The following is a 24,046-nucleotide window of genomic DNA, read 5'->3' as shown; positions in this document are numbered from 1 at the left end:
GAGTTGATGTGTGGGGGATCTATCCTGTGGGTGAGTTGATGTGAGTGTGGGTGATCTGTCCTGAAGGTGAGTTGATGTGAGTGTGGATGATCTATCCTGTGGTAGGCACGCTGCAGGTCAAGAGAATGAGAATATTTTAATGTGACAAGTACATAAGGTGTTTCTGGTTTCAGTTCCAGAAGAGTGACATTATCGGCCCGATCTACGGATCCAGCAGTCGCCCAGTGGTTGTGTCTGACGGCCCAGAGCTAATTGTCAAGTTCAAAACAGGGATACCGCAAACATCGTCTAATCGCAACTATATTGGTTTTAAAGCCACCTACTCTTTTAATAACAGTAAGTTCATGATAGCAAACTGGCATATTTTATGTGTTGGTATTTCCAGTGATGAAAAATGTTTTCTGTGTGAATAACACATTGCTCCTTTTTTTTCCGGTTATCAAATATATGCACAAGAAATAGTCACCTCTTACAAGCATAGACGCCTCTTACAACAAGCTTAGTCACCTCTTACAACAAGCAGAGTCACCTCCTACAACAAGCATAGTCGCCTCTTACAACAAGCATAGTTGCCGCTTACAACAAGCCTAGTCACCTCTTACAACAAGCATAGTTGCCTCTTACAACAAGCATAGTCACCTCTTACAACAAGCATAGTCACCTCCTACAACAAGCATAGTCGCCTCTTACAACAAGCATAGTTGCCTCTTACAACAAGCATAGTCACCTCTTACAACAAGCATAGTCGCCTCTTACAACAAGCATAGTCGCCTCTTACAACAAGCATAGTTGCCGCTTACAACAAGCATAGTTGCCTCTTACAACAAGCATAGTCGCCTCTTACAACAAGCATAGTCACCTCTTACAACAAGCAGAGTCACCTCCTACAACAAGCATAGTCGCCTCTTACAACAAGCATAGTTGCCGCTTACAACAAGCATAGTCGCCTCTTACAACAAGCATAGTAGCCTCTTACAACAAGCATAGTCACCTCTTACAACAAGCATAGTCACCTCTTACAACAAGCATAGTCACCTCTTACAACAAGCATAGTCGCCTCTTACAACAAGCATAGTCAGCTCTTACAACAAGCATAGTCACCTCTTACAACAAGCATAGTCACCTCTTACAACAAGCATAGTCGCCAGGTTGATTGTAATGTACACCAGATGGCGTGGATGTCTCCGCACGTTGTCAACCAATAGTTTGACTGGTCCAGACTCAAATATTTACAGTCTGCCATGAGATGGATGTGTATGAATGAATAAACATCACCATCTTCTACAAGCTGATATGAGCAAAGGGAAATAACTCTACTGACTTAACATGGCGTGTGTCTGACATGTGTTTCGTACTTTTCAGATCGGAGGCAAACAGTGAGACCCATCACAGGTTTGTATATATTTTTTTTTTATAAACGTTTTTATTGTTAGGTTTGTATATATTTATTAAAACTGTTTGCAAGCTTTTAAAAAAAAATGATTTTTAACATTTATATCGTTCTTACAAAACCAATAATCCCAGCTCAAGTACCAACTGGTGTATATTTTTCATCCCAAAAGTCAATTTTTTAATATTACTTCAACAACCACCAGCTTCAAAAAGCTGGAATATTGCTGAGTGTGGCGTTAAACAACAAACAAACCAAACTTCAACAACCTTGTTCTTGGAAGATTGATTGTTGGTATTTTGAAACAATTCATTGTGCCGAGTTTCATCCATCGTGTGTCCAAGAACCCTGAATCCTGTTCACCCAAATTATGTTTCTAGGTTTGCCAGCGCCATACCAGTGCTCAAGTTATTAATGTCCGAGACCTGCATCACTTCAGGCTTTCCTCCCATATCAAGCTGACACACCGTGATATAACTGAAATAATGTTTGAAGCGGCATTAAACCCAACTCACTTTTGTCTTTTTTTTTTATCATAATATGTTGTAGTAAGTGAGAGAATATAGTTTTTCCCCGTTTAAGCAATATTCCAGCAATATCACAGCGGGGGACCCCAGAAATGGACATTGTACCCATTTAGGGAATCAAACCTGGCCCCTCGTGACGAGCGAACGCTTTAACCACTAGGCTTCCCCACCGACCCTTATACCTGTATGTGGGAAGTAATTGCTTCTTACTTACCGGGGTACTTATTGCTTTGTGTGATTTGTGATGCATTGAGGTTGTATGTGTTTATATATTTCTTACTTTATTTGTTTTCTTCTGTCTAGACTGTGGAGGATACTTGATGGACAAGGAAGGAGGGGTCGTGACCTTTAACCCTGTGATGAGCACCAATGAATACTACGATTGTATCTGGGTTTTCGGGCGCCATCGAGAGTTCAGCATGATTCAAGTCAAGCTCATTGAATATGACAGCTCACCAAGTGAGTTGTCTATCACACACTCTTATACAGTGAAACCTTCGTAATCCAGACCCTGTTTATCCCAGAATCCTGCTTTCTGGATGATAAGTCTTAGGAATGTTTAGGCTAAAAAATAAGTCTTGGTTTTCATGAGCACTGCTTTTACTGTTTATCTGGTGTTATGGTCATGGTGGCAATGGGAGTTTGTATGCTTGTTTATGTAGGGAGGCTCTTTACCAGGTTGATATACAAAGTTGTTTCTTTGGTTACATACTAGTTTGAACAAGCAAAAAAAAAGAAACAAACACTGCCAGCCTGCACTATATTTTCAAACGTCATTGCCTGAGGGCCAATTCTTATATTTTTTTTAACCTTGTATACATTTTATTGTATGATGTTTTCTCCAGCTTTTTGTTAACCCTGGCTTATGGATGGTTAATCTGGGGAACAGTTATTGACTATTCGACCTTTGATTTATTACACTTAATAATTCAAAAATTTGTTACCGTATTTTCTTGAGTATAGTGCGCACCTTTTTTCGGAAAGACATTACCGTGAGCACGAAACACCGGAAATACCATGTCAACAAATCCATACTGAAGTACGCAAAATAATTACGTAATTACACTGTCTGTCTATAAAAAGTGTTCTTTGTATTTCTGGACTTATGTTTGTAACTTACTTCATTAATTTTATTCAAAATTCCTTATAATATTGTTTTTATTAATTTCGGCGAAATCGTGTGTGAAGCGATCGGAAGATCGCACAACACACCGTTATTAACAGCAACCACGGTCAGAATACCGCTATTGACGCCTTGAAACAAACTTTAGTTGACAGAGAATGGATACATATATCATAAATGACATACTTTGACTCCTTAAAAGTCATATTTGTTTTTGTTTGACGATTCTATGTCAACATGAAATTCTCGCGCTCACGTGCTCACGTGCGCATGAGCCTTGACGGTGACTGGTCAGACATGTTCCATGTAAAAAATAATACCCGGGAATAGCGATCAGCTGCTTTGCTTAGGGTTATTATTATTTTAAATATGTTTAGTAAAGGCTGCATATAATTAAGAAAATAATGGAATATATTATTCCTTATAAATAAAATAGTTTCAGATACAATTGTTGCCGATCCTTGCATTAAAAATCCTATAAAGTTATATCACTGGGTGTGTCTTGACCGAATCACCGGTCGATTCCAAGAAAACGTGTGTACAGCTGATTGCTGTTTCCGGCTTAGTTTACGAGAAAATACACAAGGTAATCTTAATCCCTAGATATAAAACAATGCCTAGCAGAACAATAAATACTATTTAAACGGTAAATAAACATGTCTGGTGATTTTTTATCTCAAATTTCGAATTTGTACTGACGAAGTTTCTCAGCACCCGTTCGTTTGCCGGACTTCGCTGAAAGGGTACGGTGTAAATTTTTTCTGCGCATAATATTCAAATTTCTTTTTTTTCCAAAATATTGAACCCGCTAGAGGGGGGTGCGCATTATACATGGGTGCGCACTATACTCAAGAAAATACGGTACTCTGTCACACTTCAATGGGAACAAATGAACAAGATTTCACTGAACAATGAAACTTGTTTATCTTAAAGTTTATTGGGCACTGATGTTGAGTTAAATTGTCTGTACTTTCAAGACAAGCAGAGTATCACTATTTTGACCATTGAGCCAGTCTTGACTATACTGGATGCCTGTCTTTAACCATATTGTGATATACTACTCAAAACAGACCCGTGAAGATCCGGGGTAGAATAGGTCTTCATTTTTGCCGTAAAAGGCGCCTAGGCTTGCCGTAAGTGGGATCGGGTGGTCAGACTCGCTGACTTGGTTGATAAATGTTATCGTATCCCAATTGCGTGGATCGATGCTCAAGTGGTCAATCACTGGATGGTCTTGTCCAGACTTGATTATTTACAGACCGACGTCATATAGCTGGAATACTGCTGAGCGTGGCGTTAAACAACAAACAAACAAACAAAACTCAAAACAAGTCAAAGAACATCAACAATTGGAAGGCTGTGTGTTGCACTACCCACCAGCCATGGCAGATTATCTATAGTGATATGAAAAAATGGCTGTTCTTTAACTTGTTTTGAGTAGAATGTAATGGAGTTCTTGTTGTCAAGGTCTTGCTGTGTTGGCTAACACAGATTTTGATCAGTGACCAACTTGTCACAAATATCCAGAACTTTCATATATTAAACATGTGATCTACAGAACAGTTGTCCGAGTATGTAAACCTCCACTCTCATTGTTCCCAGTGTACTACCCACAACAGCAGGACCGGGTGGAGATTCGGGGAGGAATTACCTCCCTTGGCACTGAAGTGGCTCTGGTGAAGTATGAAAACCTGGATCGCTACAAGAACCATGGCTTCGTGAACAACACTGGCTTCTATGTGCGTCTCCAGGGACGGTACCAAAACGCCCGGGACTTCGTTCTGGCCTACTCCTCCTACAGCTACGGTAAGACAACATGATGGAACATTGTCACGGGACATTGTCACGGAACATTGTCACGGAACATTGTCATGGAACATTGTCATGGAACATTGTCACGGAGCGCTTGGGACTTGTTAGGTGAAACCAAAAAGTGGTTTTCCAATATGTGCTCTCAGTGCCAAATATGTTTGAGTCCTCTTTCGTACATCTTTTGATGTCATTTTCAGTAGATTTTAGTGTCTCTCTATAGAATATTATTACCTAAACTTAATTAGCAGAAATAGAGTTTTCTAGACTTTAAATGTGGGTTTTGCCAGAGAGGTAAATGTTAAAGTCCTTGGGCTTTCTGCCCACATGAAGCTAAGGAGCCATGATATAATGAAGAACTGTTCAAAGCAGCAAAATGGGCGCTGGGGTAGCCTAGTGGGTAAAGCGTTCGCTCATCATGCTGAAGACCCTGGTTCGATTCCCCACATGGGTACAATGTTTGAAGCCAATCTCTGGTGTTCCCAGCCATGATATTGCTGGAATATTGCTAAAAGCGACTTTAAATCCAGCTCACTCACTCACTCACTCAAAGCAGCAATAAACTGTTGTACATGAGTCCCAGAAATACTGAAATAAAGAAGCTGACATGAATAAGTGTCTAAAGTCACAGGCTGTAGTTTTTGCGTGTTATGATGGTGGTTTAGCTAACGAATATGCTCATTAACAACCTCTCAGGCTTTGTTGCTTTTTTGGATGTGCTGTATGGTTCATTTGGACTGATAGCTGGATGTAGACAAAGGGAGACAACCAGTTTGTACCATGGTTGATGGAAAACGTTCTTACAATGTTGTGAAAATAATAATTCTTTGTAATGGGTATTCAATCTGTTAAAGATGTTAACAGTGTAAATAAAACCTACGATATGATTCAAGACTGAAATAAGAGTTTTGTTCAATTGCACTGATGTTGCTCCCATCTCTGATGCAGGAGTTTGTCGATACCGAGACTTCAAGTGTTTCAACGGCCGCTGCATCTCCTCAGACCTCAAGTGCGACAGCTACGACCACTGTGGCGACAACTCGGATGAAAGGTCCTCTCTCTGTGGTAGGCACTTTCAAAACATCTTAGTACCCTGCACAGATCCCCAGGCAGAATGGAAAACGCTCGTGTTAGATGTACGAGAACGATGGGGATTGAATGGTTGAAATGTCATCTGGTTTATTTTGTGTCATGGTAACCCCACAGTGTTGCTGGTTGCTGATGCAGCCACCCTGTGGGGATTTCGGGTTAGAATAGTTCCCCAGGAACATTTGCTTGTTGTACTACATAATGGATGGGGAGGTCAGGACTTCGTTAAGTTCATGTCATTGTAACCTGACAGCAGGAATCACGCTCATAGGATCAATCACTGGTTTGTCTGGTCAAGATTTAATTATTTCCAAGCCATGTCATATGGCTGGAACATTGCTGAGACTGGCGTTAATCAACAAACGAAATCTGATGCATCCAGCTACAGGTTTGCTATGTCAAGTCTCAATGATTTTCTGGCCATCATGATATCTCTGGAGCATTGATGATAACAACATAAAACAACACTCACTCACTCACTACATAGTGTCTTAGTCGTAGGAATGTCATTGGTTAACTGCAAGGTAGGATGGTGCTGCGGGGGCCTGTGTTCGCTCATCATGGACAATGTTTGGGTTCGATGTCCAGTATGGGTTTGAAGTGTTAGTCCCTGTTTGAGTCTGTTAGTGTTTTATTCTTTCAACAGAGATAGTCTTACAATCTGGTGGTACATGTGCTTGCTTATCATGGACAAGGTTGGGGTTCGATGTCCAGTATGGGTTAGTCCCTGTTTGAGTCTGGTAGTGTTTTATTCTTTCAACAGAGATAGTCTTACAATCTGGTGATAAATGTGCTTGCTTATCATGGACAAGGTTGGGGTTCGATGTCCAGTATGGGTTAGTCCCTGTTTGAGTCTGGTAGTGTTTTATTCATTCAACAGAGATAGTCTTACAATCTGGTGGTACATGTGCTCGCTCATCATGGACAAGGTTGGGGTTTGATGTCCAGTATGGGTTTGAGGTGTTAGTCCCTGTTTGAGTCTGGTAGTGTTTTATTCATTCAACAGAGATAGTCTTACAATCTGGTGGTAAATGTGCTTGCTTATCATGGACAAGGTTGGGGTTTGATGTCCAGTATGGGTTAGTCCCTGTTTGAGTCTGGTAGTGTTTTATTCATTCAACAGAGATAGTCTTACAATCTGGTGGTAAATGTGCTCGCTCATCATGGACAAGGTTGGGGTTTGATGTCCAGTATGGGTTTGAAGTGTTAATCCCTGTTTGAGTCTGGTAGTGTTTTATTCATTCAACAGAGATAGTCTTACAATCAGGTGGTAAATGTGCTTGCTTATCATGGACAAGGTTGGGGTTTGATGTCCAGTATGGGTTAGTCCCTGTTTGAGTCTGGTAGTGTTTTATTCATTCAACAGAGATAGTCTTACAATCTGGTGGTACATGTGTTTGCTTATCATGGACAAGGTTGGGGTTCTTGTTCCATTTTACTGTTATTGTGTCTTTTGATCGGGGATAGAGTGTGTGGAGTGGGGTATTCATTTTAAACTGTAGCTTATCATATTAGTCGTCTAGTACTATAAAACCATCATTTGTCTGTACTAGTTCAATCAGCCACACACACACACATGCATTCATGTGGATCTATAGGTGCAATAATCTTGAACGTGACGTTAAACCCCACTTTAGTTACTCACCCACTCACTTATAAACAGGCCCTCACTGATCTGTCACTTGTCAAACGTCAGCCTCAGTTCAGGATGTAACCTGAAGACATAAGAACTAGACATGTGACATTGTATCAACTTATTGTGGCGCAATTTACATGTTGCAGTGTTCCTCCTGTCTGAAAGGTTGTTAACAAAAAAAGTTGCTACTCACTCACTCACTATGATATAACTGAAATGTTGCTGGCTGTTGTGTAACAGGATGAATTCCTTCATAAGTTTTAAAATTCAGAGTAAATTGAGTGAACCTACCAGTAACATGTGGTACCTGCATCACTTCAGGCTTCTCTCACATCAAGCTGACAGGCCGCGATATCACTGGAATACTGTTCAAAGCGGACATAAACTACTCGCTTGCTCACTCACTCAATCACTCACAGTGACTGTGCTTGTCGTAAAAGGCGACTAACAGGATCGGGTGGTCATGCTCTCTGACGTGGTTGATGCATGTCATCGATCCCAATTGCGTGGACCGATGCTCATGATATCAATCACTAGATTGTCTGGTCCAGACTCGATTATTTACAGCCCGCCGTCATATAGTTGGAATATTGCTGAGTGCGGCGTTAAACAACTCACTCACTCACTCACTCACTCACTCACTCACTCACTCACTCACCCACCCACCCTCACTCACTCACTCACTCACTCACCCACCCACCCACCCACACACCCACCCACCCACTCACTCACTCACTCACTCACTCACTCACTCACTCACTACCATGGATATAGCATTGGGGGAGAGGAGGGGTGAATTTTGGTTTTTGGATATTTGTGTTCAGGGATCGTGTAATTTTGTGAAATATTTCACAAAATAAGTTAGTATGGTCACCTGAAAATTCCAGAATGTATAAATGTTTGAGTTGGTTAGGGTTTTCACCACTTCTGCCAACTCTGTAATGGATCTTAATTATCTTTGAATACTTGAGCATGTACCTCGGTAATCATTATTTCCACAATAAACACCTTGTCAATATTCCTCTCTCGATATTGCTTGAAAATTGACAAGTTATCAAGACTATCGATAACTGAAATGTTCATGTACGAAACAAGACCCCAGACAGGCAACATGACTGCATTATGTAGCAAGTATGTTTTGTAGCACTGACAAGTGCATTGCACCGTACTTAACTCCCAGCCTTGTACTCTTTGCTGTGGTAAACATCAAACAGAAGTCTGTCCAGCTCCACCCAGTGCACAGACCAGCATGTACTCTAGCCATCTTGTCTTCCTGGTATAAAACTCAACATTCTACACATGTAGATAGTTGTCAGCAACTAGGATCTCCATGCTCCATCAGTCATTGAGGAGAAGATATCCATGGATATACACAGTGATTCCTGTTGTTAGGAAGGCAGTCTTGTGCCTGGATTTAAGGCTTCCATTATGGCAGGGTATCGGTTCCCAGCTTCCAGCTCCGTGATTGGAAACAACAGGCCAGCATTTTGGGCCTCAACCTCATCACCGTGGACAACGGCACAAACTACAACACAAGGTTATTCATATTTGAATCAGGTTTTAAGTGTGTTCTAGTGACATCGAAATATCCTGTACTGAAACAGCTTGTTTGAAACTAGGTGATCTTCTGTACCCAGTTTATGATGTTTTAACTTGATATAGGGGTAGCCTAGTGGGTGGGGTATACAGCTGCATAGACCAGGGCCCACTTGCACAAAGCGATCTTAGCGCTAAGATGAACGTAACTCCCATACTTTAACATAGGCTTACAATGGCCGTAGCGCTAAGATCGCTTAGTGCAAGTGGGCCCTGGTTTTGATTCTCTGTACTAGCAGAATCTGAAGCCCATTCTTAATGGCTGGGGCTAGGAAATATTATTATTTTGACCCAGTGCATTTTGATAATTGACCGCAGCTAGGAAGGTAGTACTATTTGAAGATAATACATACTGATCATTGACTGTAGCTAAGAAAGTAGTACTATTATAACATTATACATACTGATCATTGACTGTAATAAGGAAAGTAGTACTTTTTTAATATATTACATACATATCATTTACTGTAGCTAGCAAAATAGAAAAGGATTTCTCTAGACCTGCAGCAAATGTCTGCACAAATTCTCAAATTGAAATGATTAATTTCCCATTTCCTGCTGTGACAGTTATAACTGATGTGATGGCATGGTCAAGTGATTTGTATTTCACTGTAACAGGGGAAGATGATATAATGCTTGGCCATACATTTATGCACTGGATGCATTATTAACGTCCCTTGGAATTTAGGAAAATATGAGTTTCACAAAATATCACAAATTTGAACAAAATGTTTTCCCAATTTGCCTGCCAAGGGCATGTAGTTTGGAATCATCGATGAGTCCCTGGTAGTATTCTGTTAACGCAATACACTCTGATCATTGGGTTTCGCTAGGAAAGTAGCTTTTTTTTGACACAATACACCTGACCCTTGACTGTCGCTAGAAAGTAAAATGTTTTTAAAAGAATACAAATGGCCATTGACCCTAGCTAGGAAGGCATGTATTGTAGGAAGCTCCAGTCTAAAGTACTGACGGAAATGAAAAAAACTGTTTTTCTCAATTTAAAAATCGACACAAAGTGTTACGTAGCTGTAAATACGAAATGACAAAACAACTCGAAAAGTACTAGTCTGGATTTGCTAGTTTGATCTCAGTGAACAATACAAAATGTACTTTACAGGAGGTAATTTGTCGGCACTTTCAACATTCAAAAATAAAACTAAGTCCAAATTGACATAGCAGAAACAGACTATAGGCATTATGCACCTGTTCTCACCTGTCGTCAAGGTGTCATAGGTCACCTTGATCTACTTACACCTGGTTATGCCCTGTTTCACAATAGTCTGTTTTATTCACATTTTTACACACTTTTACGTGTAAAAAGGCATAAAAACATTTGATACGCTCTAATTTAGTTGTTTGAATATTTACATATTTTGTATATTAACTGCATTTATTTAAGATCTGAGGTCGAAAAAACATATTTTTTTTCATTTCCGTGAGTACTTTAGTTGATATGTATCCCCAGCAGCTGTATGTAGGCAAACAAACAACCTGTGAAGATCCAGGGTAGAATAGGTCTTCAGCAACCCATGCTTGTAATAAGAGGCGACCAACGGGATCGGGTGGTCAGGTTTGGTTGATGCATGTCAACGTATCCCAATTGCATGGAACTGCTCATGATGTCAATAACTGGATTGTCTTGACCAGACTTAATTATTTACAGACCGCCATCATATAGCTAGAATATTGCTGAGTGTGGCTTTAAACAACAAAGAAACAAACAAAAGTTGATCTTTAAGTGCATATTCTTCGAAGGCACTGCTTCTGTTTGTGAGGTGTGTGGATACACTGGAGTCGTTTGTTTAGGGTTTGACAACACAGTAGTAGTTGTTTGTTGTCAGGAGACAACTGTCTCGACTCCCAGGCACCACTTGCCCACGGGGAGTGATCTTGGCGCTGTGACTGGTGTAACTCCCATTGTTTGACATAGACCCACAGAGGCTGGCCCTGGGCAGAGCTATGTCCAGGTACACACACCAGGGGCTGGTCCACTCAATCACTTGTACTGGTGAAATCAATCAATCTAAAGTCTCTAACTGGTTAATTAATGTGCATTTTTCCAATGTTATTATGAGAAAGAAATAAGCAAAAATGTTTATGAAATCATACAAGGAAAGATCATTTGTTTCCGTCACTTACATGATTTATTGCATGAGCAGTAGATGTCATTTTGTGTAGATAAAAGCAAAAGGCAATATTAAAGACAGTAGCAGTAGACTGAAACAATAGACATATAGACAGTATCAGTAGACAGAAGCAGTAGATCAAACCAGTAGACAGTATCAGTAGACAGAAGCAGTAGATCAAACCAGTAGACAGTATCAATAGACAGAAGCAGTAGATCAAACAAGTAGACAGAAGCAGTAGACAGTATCAGAAGACAGAAGCAGTTGATCAAACCAGTAGACAGAAGCAGTAGACAGTATCAGAAGACAGTATCAGAAGACAGTATCAGTAGACAGTATCTGTAGACAGAAACAGTAGACAGTATAAGTAGACAGAAGCAGTAGACAGTATCAGTAGACAGAAGCAGTAGCAGTAGACAGTAGCAGTAGACAAAAGCAGTAGACAGTAGCAGAAGACGGTAGCAGTAGACAGTAGCAGTAGATCAAACCAGTAGACAGTATCAGTAGACGGTAGCAGTAGGGAGAAGCAGTAGTTACCAGGGGAATGTCATTTGTTGTTGTGTTTTCTTATTTACAGACCACTGTCATATAGCTGGAATATTGCTGATTGCAGTGTTAAACAACAAACAAACAAAGATAACGTGTCATAACCAGGATGTGTGCATGTGTTGATATGCTGTTTATAGCCCACACATGAAATAAGTTCTCAATAAAAAGGGTGTAGTCAGAAATACCATCGTTAAATTTTTGCATCCTATACTTCTGTAAATAGACACATAACTGATGTTTATGTAACAGCGATAAGGTGTGAAACCATTGAAAAAGTAAATAAAAATATTGAAAATGATGTTGAGATGTGACACAGTCCTGAATTAACACGTCCCAGCTTTCTGCAATTGTTGTTGGGATGTTCGGCTGTGTACAGTCCAACACCATGAACACAACACACTCCACTAAACCGCCCAGACTCCGGCCAATACAGGACACATTTCCTCAAGTTCACCTCACATTTCCTACCTCGCCCAACTCAACCCACACCGAAACAGTCCAGCTGTGACACAGTTGCAGGAAATGTTTGACATAACTTCTCGCAGGGCAAAAAGTTGAACTGTAAACTAAGCAAAACATGTGCCTGACTTTGAAGACCACCTTCTGTATTGACTCCGAGTTCAAACACACCTTGTTGACTTGCTATGTCATAGGTGAGGGGTCACAAGGCTGTAGAGGTCATGCTACGACTCCCTTGTTTGAGGATACAGTCATGTGTTGTTGTCTGTCAACAGCTCACAGGGAAATAAAGATATTTTTCGAGGAAAATAAGGAAATGATAACATGCGGTCCTTAGAGTAGGGCCGTCAGGACTACTGTGTTAACATCAGGGATCCTGGTTACTTCACCGTGTACGGTGTTGTGGGAAGTTAGGCAGGCAGTTGACACTTACTTTTGGGGATAATGTGAGATGTGTCGTCTGCTGTTTGGATTGTCTGATAACAGCATCTGTTGTGTGTAGATACAAGATGTCCAACATCCTCCCCTATCCCCCGATTGATAGAGGTAAGTCAGGATGATGTGAGCTGTCTGTCATTCAGTCTGATAACTGCATCTGTAACAGCATCTGTTGTGTGTAGATACAAGATGTCCTCCCCTATTCATCTATGTTTTCATACAAGAGCTGACAATCTCCACTACCCTGTTAAACAGGGTGTCAGGTCTGGAAAAAAGGTTTCCAATGTGTGATTATTCTATTAATAGTTTTGAATGAAGAGAGATTTATATGTAGAGGGATTTTTCTATGTAAAAAAAAGACCATATGTTATCTGGCGGTCATGACACCCCCTGTGGGTACAGTGGATAAAGTGGCCTAGGTGCTGCCATTCAGTTTGGGTTTGAATCCAAGGTTCATCATGATAATGATCACTGAATTGTAAGCACTATGATAGTTGATGTGATATATACAGGTTATTTTATTATGTTAGGGTTTGAATCTTTTTTCAGTCGCTGCTTCCAAGCATGTAAATTTACATTTCTTACTCAGAAAGGGGTGGTCAGGTAGCTTAGTGGTTAAAGCGTTGACTCGTCACACCGAAGACCCTGGATCAATTCCCGACATGGGCACATTGTTTTAAACCCACTTCTGGTGTTATACCCGCCGTGATATTGCTGGAATATTGCTAAAAGCGGCATAAAACCACTCACTCACTCACTCTTACTCAGAGAGAAGCCACAAACATATTTCTGAGATCACACCATGTTGTTTTTGTCAGGACATCTGGCATGTGATGTGATTTATTATTTTAGTTTTGTAAAACCAGAGTCACAAACTATTTGTCCCAGCATTTTGTGTCAGAAATTGTTTTTGTGAATGTAGTACATAAAACTCAGGGGTCAGAGGTCAGTCTGGTATGAGATGGTGTCCCGCTCCTCATCAAGTTGTAATATTACACCTTTAAGTCTTGCAAGTGTCGACACTGTCATTGATGTATAGGAGAATGCTAGGAAGCTATCTGCTGTCATGTGATTACAATGGCTGCTGAAAGTCGATAGCTTGGATGGTTAAGAGGGGATATATGTTGAGAGTGGATACATACATGTTGTATCACCTAAATCCTGTTGTTCAGAGTCATTCACTCATTATGTGTATGCAGTCATGCTGATACTACTACTACTACTACTACTACTACTACTACTACTACTACTAATACAATCTCATTAAAATCAGATCTTTGTTTTCGATATCGCTAAACAAAGATCTGAGGACATCCCATTATGGGTCACGTCAGAACGACCTTTTTTCATCTGACCAATCAGAGCGTTGCTTACCAGATTGTGAAAGTGACAGTCGGAATGTGTTTTCTAATCATGCAACCTCGAAAACGTTAACACGGGGTATTCCGAACAACAGTTACGGCTTGTACGACTGATTCTGTCAAAATTATCGCCTATCTCTCGCTTCCATGTGATAATCATTTGAACGGAAGAGGCGTTGCACAGTACGTGGGAAGCACTGCCATACAATCGCAACCATATATTAGTCATTCTGGAATGTTCGTTTGATCAGTTTTACAAAATTTTAATCGAGAACTGTGTCAACATATTTTTCAAGCGTAGTCTGAAATGGAAGTCACCAGGTTGAAATGAGTGCCGAAAGGCTCATGAAAGCTGCTTTCTAATTGGCTGACGTCGACTTCTTGTTAGTCATTTCAGTGGTCGGTCAAACTTCACGAAAGGTCGTTCTGACGTGACCCGTAATGGGATGTCCTCAGATCTTTGTTTAGCGGCAGCGAGAACTTAGATCTGATTTTAATGATATTGTTATTATTATTATTATTCAATGTGTATTTTTATTATGTGCCACACCCTAAAGCATGCTCAAAGCACTGCATTATGACCCCAGTCCCTGGATCAGTGTGCGATCTTTTTTTCATTCTCAGCTCCCTGAGGAGTATACACTATATACAGTTGATATTACAATAACACCGTGTCTTTGTTCCAGGCACCAAAGATGGGGAATATTCCCGCTACTCCTACACCATCAGCATCGGCGTCATCATCCCAATGGTCATCTCCATCTTCCTCATCGTCGTCATCTGTCTGCTCATCATCTTCATCCGCCGATGTCGTACGCTGTCCCAGCAGGGACCACGCAATGGTCGACAGCCAATCACCTCGGTCAGCGGCAACATGGCGCGTCGGAACCGTGAGTTGTCACCATGGTCACAGTATATAATGACAAGGGTTTCTTTTCTTGAGCCTGAATAAATTGGAGTTGTGACAAGGAATAAAGAGCCAGCAATGCAAACTTTCAAATTTTAATGAAATTGCCACAAGAAAATTTATTTACATAGTCCTATTATCTTTTGTGTCCATACATTTTCAGAACAAAGTCCTGTCATTTTTTTTTCTCATTTGACTTTACAAAGTTGACACAAAAAAAGTATGGATAACAATGTCTTTATTATACTGTAATAGTGATGTTTCGGTATAGATCCTTGCTTGACAACAGTATAAGGATAATTATCAAACCTCCATGTCAGAATGATGAGATCTCAGTGGGGAAATATATCCCTTAAGCCCTGCCAGGAGCAAATCAGGCTGCATGTGGATGTTTGAGAGACAGAATAAATCCCTTATACCCCACTTCAAAGAAAAGAGCTGCATGCTTTTTCCCAGGGATTGGAAGTCAAGTGACAATCTGTTTTCTTTCAATTTTGAATTTGTTTGAATTCTTTTACAATGTCATATTAGAACATGTCGGTAAGATAAAGTTGTAGTAGATCACTTGGGGTTTAATGTTTCCCGCGTTAGGCTTTATACCACGAGCCGGAGGCTATTACAGGTGTTATCCATATTGTTTATGTTCATTCATCCTACATGAAATGGCTATCACCCAGGATGTAAGTTGGGTGAAAAGGGATTTATTTACCAGGATATTTATGACAACAACCATCTCCAGAGATCCAGTGTGTGTATGTCATGTTGCAGGACGAGGGAGGAACAGGAGTCGAATAAGGATGAACCTAACGATCCAGCAAGATGCTCCGCCTTCCTACGATGAAGTCATCCAGAACACTCCCATTGGCTATCTCAACATGGTCAGTTGTCCTGGAGGGGGGGTGGGCATATACTTGGTCAACTGTCCTGGTATACAGTACTATTTGGGATAGGTTCATACATGGCTAATTGTCCGGGTACACTTTTGTAAGAGGGGATTGGCTTATACATCGTTAATTAACTGTCCTGGTATACGGTACTATTTGGGATAGGTTCATACATGGCCAGTTGTCCTGGTACACTTTTGTAAGAGGGGATTGGCTTATACATCGTTAATTAACTGTCCTGGTATACGGTACTGTTTGGGATGGTTCATACATGGCCAGTTGTCCTGGTACACTTTTGTAAGAGGGGATTGGCTTATACATCGTTAATTAAATGTCCTGGTATACGGTACTGTTTGGGATGGTTCATACATGGCCAGTTGTCCAGGTACACTTTTGTAAGAGGGGATTGGCTTATACATCGTTAATTAACTGTCCTGGTATACGGTACTATTTGGGATGGTTCATACATGGCCAGTTGTCCAGTTACACTTTTGTAAGAGGGGATGGGCTTATACATCGTTAATTAACTGTCCTGGTATACAGTACTATTTGGGATAGGTTCATACATGGCCAGTTGTCCTGGTACACTTTTGTAAGAGGGGATTGGCTTATACATCGTTAATTAACTGTCCTGGTATACGGTACTATTTGGGATGGTTCATACATGGCCAGTTGTCCAGTTACACTTTTGTAAGAGGGGATTGGCTTATACATTGTTAATTAACTGTCCTGGTATACGGTACTATTTGGGATGGTTCATACATGGCCAGTTGTCCAGGTACTCTTTTGTAAGAGGGGATGGGCTTATACTTTGTTAATTAACTGTCCTGGTATACGGTACTATTTGGGATAGGTTCATACATGGCCAGTTGTCCAGTTACACTTTTGTAAGAGGGGATTGGCTTATACATCTTTAATTAACTGTCCTGGTATACAGTACTATTTGGGATGGTTCATACATGGCCTGTTGTCCTGGTACACTTTTGTAAGAGGGGATTTGGCTTATACATTGTTAATTAACTGTCCTGGTATATGGTACTATTTGGGATAGATTCATACATGGCCAGTTGTCCGGGTACACTTTTGTAAGAGGGGATTGGCTTATACATTGTTAATTAACTGTCCTGGTATATGGTACTATTTGGGATAGGTTCATACATGGCCAGTTGTCCAGTTACACTTTTGTAAGAGGGGATTGGCTTATACATTGTTAATTAACTGTCCTGGTATACAGTACTATTTGGGATGGTTCATACATGGCCAGTTGTCCTGGTACACTTTTGTAAGAGGGGATTGGCTTATACATCGTTAATTAACTGTCCTGGTATACGGTACTATTTGGGATAGGTTCATACATGGCCAGTTGTCCTGGTACACTTTTGTAAGAGGGGATTGGCTTATACATCGTTAATTAACTGTCCTGGTATACCATACTATTTGGGATAGGTTCATACATGGCCAGTTGACCGGGTACACTTTTGTAAGAGGGGATTTGCTTATACATCGTTAATTAACTGTCCTGGTATACCATACTATTTGGGATAGGTTCATACATGGCCAGTTGACCGGGTACACTTTTGTAAGAGGGGATTGGCTTATACATCGTTAATTAACTGTCCTGGTATACAGTACTATTTGGGATAGGTTCATACATGGCCAGTTGTCAAGGTACACTTTTGTAAGAGGGGATTGGCTTATACATCGTTAATTAACTGTCCTGGTATACGGTACTATTTGGGATAGATTCATACATGGCCAGTTGTCCTGGTAAAGTTTTGTATGATGGGATGGGCTTATACTTTGTGTTGACCAGTTATAACCCTCAAGTTGCTATATACGTGCAATTATCTTGAATGTGACGTTAAACCCATTTCATACCCAGATACTACATCTTCTAACTGCCAGTTAAAGACATTGTTGAGATGAAAAGTGTACATTGTTGCCATGAAAAGTACACAGTTTATAACCCGGGCTGTCTGACACAGTTTCTGTACTTACAGGCTTTCATGTGGTCCCAGCCAGACGTCAACAATGGACTCGTTAACCCACCCACCTACGAGGAGGCAACCAGCCCGACCACAGATGTACCTCGACTCACGTCCTCACAGAATGTCCTCAACCAATCGGCAGACTCCACAAGTTCCTCGGACTCCCTGGAGTCCCACTCATGCGACATTCCAAGAGCATCTGACACATCGTCGGATGGATCACAAATGGAACGCCATCTATGCCAAGCGTCCTTTTCGTCGGATTCCACAGTAGCAGAAAGGGACTGTTACCCCCCTCATGACACATCTGTGTCGTCTGGACGCCATGATGAGTCTGGACGCATGAACCAGCAGAGACACAGTAAGCCAGTTGATGAGTTCATAGAGTGCCCTGTCAGCTCATCTACTCTGAGAAACAAGGACCCCAAACCACAGAGTGAAAGTGAGGCTGTGCGGGAGCAAGGTGCAGCAGCCTGCCCAGGTCAAGGTGACAGTCAAGGTCAAGGAAGAAGTAGAGACAGTTTAGTTGCTCATGGGAAAGATCGGGATCACACAGCCAAAAAGAAGAAGAAATCCTCCAGAAATCGATCAGAACCTGAGCCTCGAACACAGCCTGACCCTCGAATACAACCTGATTCTCGAACACAACCAGAGCCTCAAACACAATCCGAGCCTCAGTCACCATCTGATCGTCCACGGCAACGGGGGAGGAGAGGCAGGCAATCAGAGAGTAACCGTTCACCTTCCCATGTGAGAGACAGTTCTACAGAGGGTGGAGAGGTGGTACTCCGTGTTCCTTCCACAGCCATAGTGCCAGCTCACAGCCCTCGAAGGCATGGGCAAGCAGAGAGAGAGGAACCCCAATCACAAGACGATCGGTTACGAGGGACTTATCTCTCGCTTTCTTTGGACACAGGTGATGGTGATCCAGACATTTTTGTGTGATTCTGTGATATGTCACATATTTATGTGATCTTGTTGGTGCAGGTGTGCATCGGACTGAATCTGTGTGCAACGGTTGTTCAGAACAGGGATCTCAACACATATGGAAGCATGTCAGTGGGATGATTATACTTGCCTAGGATTGTGTCGGCTTTACAAGACATATCACCATCTTGGGAATTCTCTGAGCTACAATCACGATATTGTGATTTCTTTCAGCTACTTTAATTATATTGTGATTTCTGTGAGCGACCATCGCTGCATTGTGATTTATGAGCTATATGGATGACAGAACCATGGGGAACATTTAGGAAATTGTGATCAAAGAAAGCTAAATTACACAAACAATTTTTGCCCAAGGTGACACCCAACCCATTCTGTGTAGTGTCATGCATGAGGCGAGCATGATAAATGCTGGTTGTATCAGGAACACACACCCCCCGATACTGTTGACAGTCCAGCTCTGTGCATATTGAGCTTCAAAACTGAGAAAAGATGCTTGATACATTGTAGCTGTGAGAGGATGTATTATACACTGGTACTTGGTACAAATACATTGGTACATGGTACGTTAGTACATTATACACTGGTACATGGTACAGCTTGCCCATCTTCCTCAGAGCAACAGTTTCAGGGATATATAGGACACTGCAGTGTTGTTGAGTGCGTGTGACTTGAACTCTGATGTAAATTTATGCAAGGGCAAATGACTTATAAATACATGATTGTCAAGTTGTCATGGTTACTACCAGGGGTCCGGAAAATTTTAAATCCCAATCGGACATTTGCATTTAGGCCACGCTCCCTTCAAGTAGCGTATTTTTGTACGACTTTTCACACACATTACAAGTTGTTAAGTACAGTGTTCCCTCATTATGGAGCGCTTCGGTTATAGCGCGTGGTAAAGCCTGGCTCCCAAAATTTACTAACATTTTTAATAAACTCAAGTTTTCCAATGACACAATGTTTTCCCTCATCTCAGAAAACATTATCAGCTGATCACCACGATCACCTAACGACGGAAATACCAGTCAACAAATCCGAACTGAAGTACGTAATTTAATCCCATCATTATAATATCTGGTGATAAAAAGATTTGTTCATTGTTTATCTGGACTAGAGTTTATTCACCTGAATTCATTGAAGGGATACGATAACGCTCATCAATTATTTGGACCCCGAAGGTAGTGTTGTTTGTTTTTTAAAATGTCCGGACAGAAAAATTAAAATGTCCGGTAAGCAATATTTTAAATCAGACATTTTAGATTCCCAATCGGACATGTCCGGCGCATATGACTATTTCCGGACCCCTGGTTACTACACAAGTTTCAGTCGAACTTGGAACATTCCGTCATGAGAGACTGCAACTTAGTGGTCAGTAATGAAGAGTGGATGTGACATTTCTGTTTCCTAGCAAGATACAGCAGACATATTTAGTTGTGGATGTTTGAATGATACATGTATACACTTTATTGTAACCAGATTAATGTTTTACAAGATGCTTATAATTGTCATTATACATGGATTTATTTACCTAAAGACTTTCATCTGCTGGTGACATCCCAGATGTGGACTGTGAGAGAGGGAGGGAGGGAGATGCATGCTGCAGTCACCCATGTCACTTCTGTACATTGGTCGTGAGTAATGTACGGGGTGGCACTAATGGCTTGTTAGCAAAGGCTCTGCAATTCAATGTGCTTGTGCAGAGTTACTCCCCTTCGGTGTGCCAGAATCCAGTGATTATGGCTCACATCCAGTATTCACCCTTTTTGTTGTGAAATAATCTACCTACACTAATGGTCACAGTATTTGGAACCACAATAGTGAGACCATTTCAATGATGGTAAAACCACAAGCAAATGCAGATACAATGTTGTAGTATACTACTCAAAAGAAGTTAAGGACCACCAGATTTTTTCATATTACTATATGTCATAACATGACAGACTTAATATAGTAATATGAAAGAATTGGGTGGTCCTTGTGTTCTTTTGTGTAGTATTTGATGTGAAGAGTGATATGTGGTATAAACATTACGTATACAGCAGCTGTTCATAGTGTTGTATATTGATGGATATGTAATCGATATGTGGTATAACCATCATGAGGTTTGACTGGACACAATCCCTGATAATGTTCCTGTACCCATTAACTTGGTAATGGGTGCACATACTATACAGTGTAGCCAGACAATTGCATACAAATTTAACTGAAAACTTACTCGTGGTTTTTCGTAATCGTCAACTTCCTGTTCTTTGTTTTTACTCGGGGGACAATGGAGGCACAGTTTTAATTATTGAAAAATGCTGTTTTGCGGGTGAAATTGTCTTTCATTGGGAGAGCGGGAGATTCCATCAAATTGTGGTAGTCTCCCGCCAGATGTGGGAGGGTTGACAGGCCTAATACACTGCTAACCTAATGGGAGAAACAAAACCATACCTGATTGAATCATTAACATAATTAATATTAATTCACCTGTGCATACACAATATAACTGACAGTTCTTTTCCAATAAGAAACACAAAGTCCAATTCAGAATTTCAGTTATTGAGTTTGGATTCTAAATCTGTAATAAGCCTTCAAAGCTTCACAAAAAAACAAAGAGAATGTCTACAAACCCAGTACAATATTGAAAATTTATCTTTGCAAAGGAAATTTGGCATTTTTATTAATGAACCTGACTGATTGATCCTTATTCTGTGCCAATGATTGATTGTGTATAGAATCGACGATGGAGACAAATGCTATGTACTAGTATTCAACCTGATCAAGCATTCCTGTGCTCTGTGGATGGGTACACATAATCATGTACAGCCGTCTTCAGCCAATCAAGTATTTTCACTTAAGAATTATGTCACGAAACCTTTGTAAATAAAGGGTCTTTCACATAAAATGTCTGGGGAAAAAAAGAGAAATGAACAATTTTTGATTATAGAATCTTCCGCGGATCCGCGAATTTTAGTGACCACAAAGTTGTTAAAATCTCATGGCTTCCCCCTAAACACCCCCAAATTATGGGCAACTCCATTGCAAAGAAGTTTCAACTGAAAGGAAAATATCAATTCTCATCCCTGAATTTATAATCAGTTGCAGTGTTGGAACAAGATGATTGTGACCAATGATTGATGATATATTTCTAACCCTTTCCCAACACCAATCCTCACCTAGGCCATATATATTTTTCAGTTGGTTTACAAGACTGACCGACCAAAAAATGCTATATTAATGAAGCTGGCAGAATTATGCCTCAACATTAGTAGTGCTTGTCGTAAAAGGCGACTTACGGAATTGGGTGGTCAGGCTCGTTGACTTGGTTGATGCATGTCATCGATCTCAATTGCGTGAATCGATGCTCATGACATTAATCACTGGATTATCTGGTCCAGACTTGATTATTTACAGACCGCAGTCATATAGCTGGAATATTGCTGAGTGCGGCGTTAAACAACAAATCAACCAACCAACCTAGTACTTCTATACATATCATCAGTTACAATCGGTTGTGTTTTATGTTGCAAGTGTGTTGTATGTTTCTAACTTTGCATGTATTTTAGTTGCATTAATTCCTGTTGCAAGATCATTACTGTCTTATAATTAGGGCTGGAGCTATTCACTTAACTTTTGGTGCATTGTGGTATGTTGTGATATGTTGTGACATGGTAGAAGTGGTCGGGTAGCCTGGTGGTTAAAGCATTCGCTCATCACGCCAAAGACCCGGGTTCAATTCCAGACATGGGTACAATGTGTGAAGCCCATTTCTTGTGTCCCCGCCGTGATATTGCTGGAATATTGCTAAAAGCAGCGTAAAATCAAACTCACTCACTCACTGGTAGAAGTACCTCATCATGAATGAGGCCATTCATGCTCCTTCCCGGCGTGTCACAGCTTCGTTACACTCGCTGCCACCAGTGGTAGACTTTGAGGAATGGTATCAAAGGGTCTTCTTGCAAAAATTCTCCAGTTGAAATAGTTCTCAAGCAGTTACTGAATGTGTTTGTTGGTTCTCTAACAGGCAATGCTATTGAAATAGATGTCTTATGGAATCAACGTCAATTGTTGCAGCTCTAGTTCAATTTCATCTAATTTTGTTTCAGATAATTTCATTATCATATAATGAGGTTTCACATAAATACTAATACTAATACATGTACTACAGATCTTAATTTATTTTAGTAAACGCTATTTGAAGCCAAGTGTTTTAATTATGTGACGTCACTTTTATTGAGGAATTGCATATCAATACCAGTACTACTCAAAAGAAGTAAAGAACACACACTTTTTTCACATGGTTATAGTTCATTTGTCATGGCTGGTAGATATTGCAACACAGCCGTCCAATCGGGGGTGTTTCTTAACTTGTTTTGAGTAGTATACTTTTTGTAGTCACATTGGTTTCAGATTCTATTTTGATACCTGATGTTTTCTTTTAAACATTCCGACTGTCTAATATTTACAATAATTAACAGAACATTCAAGTAAAATGGTTATGGTAAAAAGACAAGACTAATTAAGCCAAAAGTGCTTGTAGCAGTTTCTTCACAATGATATCATTTCTTTTGAAACTGATTATTTCACTAGAAAAGAATTCTTAAAAAAAATAATTAGATAATAGGACATACAAACCAGGGGATACTTCCCAAACATTTAAAAGATTTGCTCCAGCAATATCCCCCAAGTATTTAGTAATGTTTATATATAGTTATGGTCACACCAATTGTGTGTCTCCATATTTCAGCTGCAGGGAGCGTGGCCAAAACGTGACTGAATACGCTTAACCAAGAAAAGTAACATATTCCTCCCATATGTAATAATACAGTGTCATTTATTCTGTGAATAAAACAATGTGCAGGCATCCTTTTGGATATCACACATTTTTTTTTATTGCTGAATCATTAACAGTAATGTATATTATAAAATCAGATAATCTTGTGTAAGACCTTTGAGATTGACTAATATTTTCACTGACATTTTCAATTGTACAAAGAAAATATTGTTGTGTTGTTTATATTTTTATTCCAAACATGGCTGACGCTTTGCACATGCAAACCTTGTTATTTTAATTATTGGAATAAAACAGTTTTATACAGAACTTATTGTTGAGAAAAGGCTACTATGATTTAAGCCAATTTGAATTGTTGGTGCACCCTTCAAAGTGGAACTTTGTGTTTTTAAATTGCTCATTGTTCTTGCCGAGGATCAGGTGGCAGACTCTGTGAACA

The 24,046-nt window shown here is 40.3% G+C and overlaps 1 protein-coding gene across 6 annotated transcripts in view; it reads left to right on the top strand.

Moving 5' to 3' along the window:
* The window catches only part of LOC139454375 (uncharacterized), a 64,885-nt gene extending 40,969 nt beyond the window's left edge, over positions 1-23,916 (top strand). For all 6 annotated transcript variants that reach the window (XM_071236033.1, XM_071236035.1, XM_071236038.1 and 3 more), the window contains 8 exons: positions 174-336; positions 1,363-1,392; positions 2,221-2,376; positions 4,643-4,846; positions 5,798-5,914; positions 14,793-14,996; positions 15,782-15,891; positions 17,898-23,916. In XM_071236033.1, coding sequence (XP_071092134.1) covers positions 174-336; positions 1,363-1,392; positions 2,221-2,376; positions 4,643-4,846; positions 5,798-5,914; positions 14,793-14,996; positions 15,782-15,891; positions 17,898-18,830 — 1,917 coding nt within the window. In that variant the 3' untranslated portion in view covers positions 18,831-23,916. The remainder of the gene's footprint in view (positions 1-173; positions 337-1,362; positions 1,393-2,220; positions 2,377-4,642; positions 4,847-5,797; positions 5,915-14,792; positions 14,997-15,781; positions 15,892-17,897) is intronic.
* The last annotated feature ends 130 nt before the right edge of the window (positions 23,917-24,046 follow it).

This window comes from Haliotis cracherodii, unplaced genomic scaffold (genome assembly GCF_022045235.1).
Source record: "Haliotis cracherodii isolate W230 unplaced genomic scaffold, xgHalCrac1.p SCAF_10, whole genome shotgun sequence".
Classification (NCBI taxonomy): domain Eukaryota; kingdom Metazoa; phylum Mollusca; class Gastropoda; order Lepetellida; family Haliotidae; genus Haliotis; species Haliotis cracherodii.
Note: the sequence above shows the minus strand (reverse complement) of the source record. Positions and strands in the feature narration are given on the sequence as shown.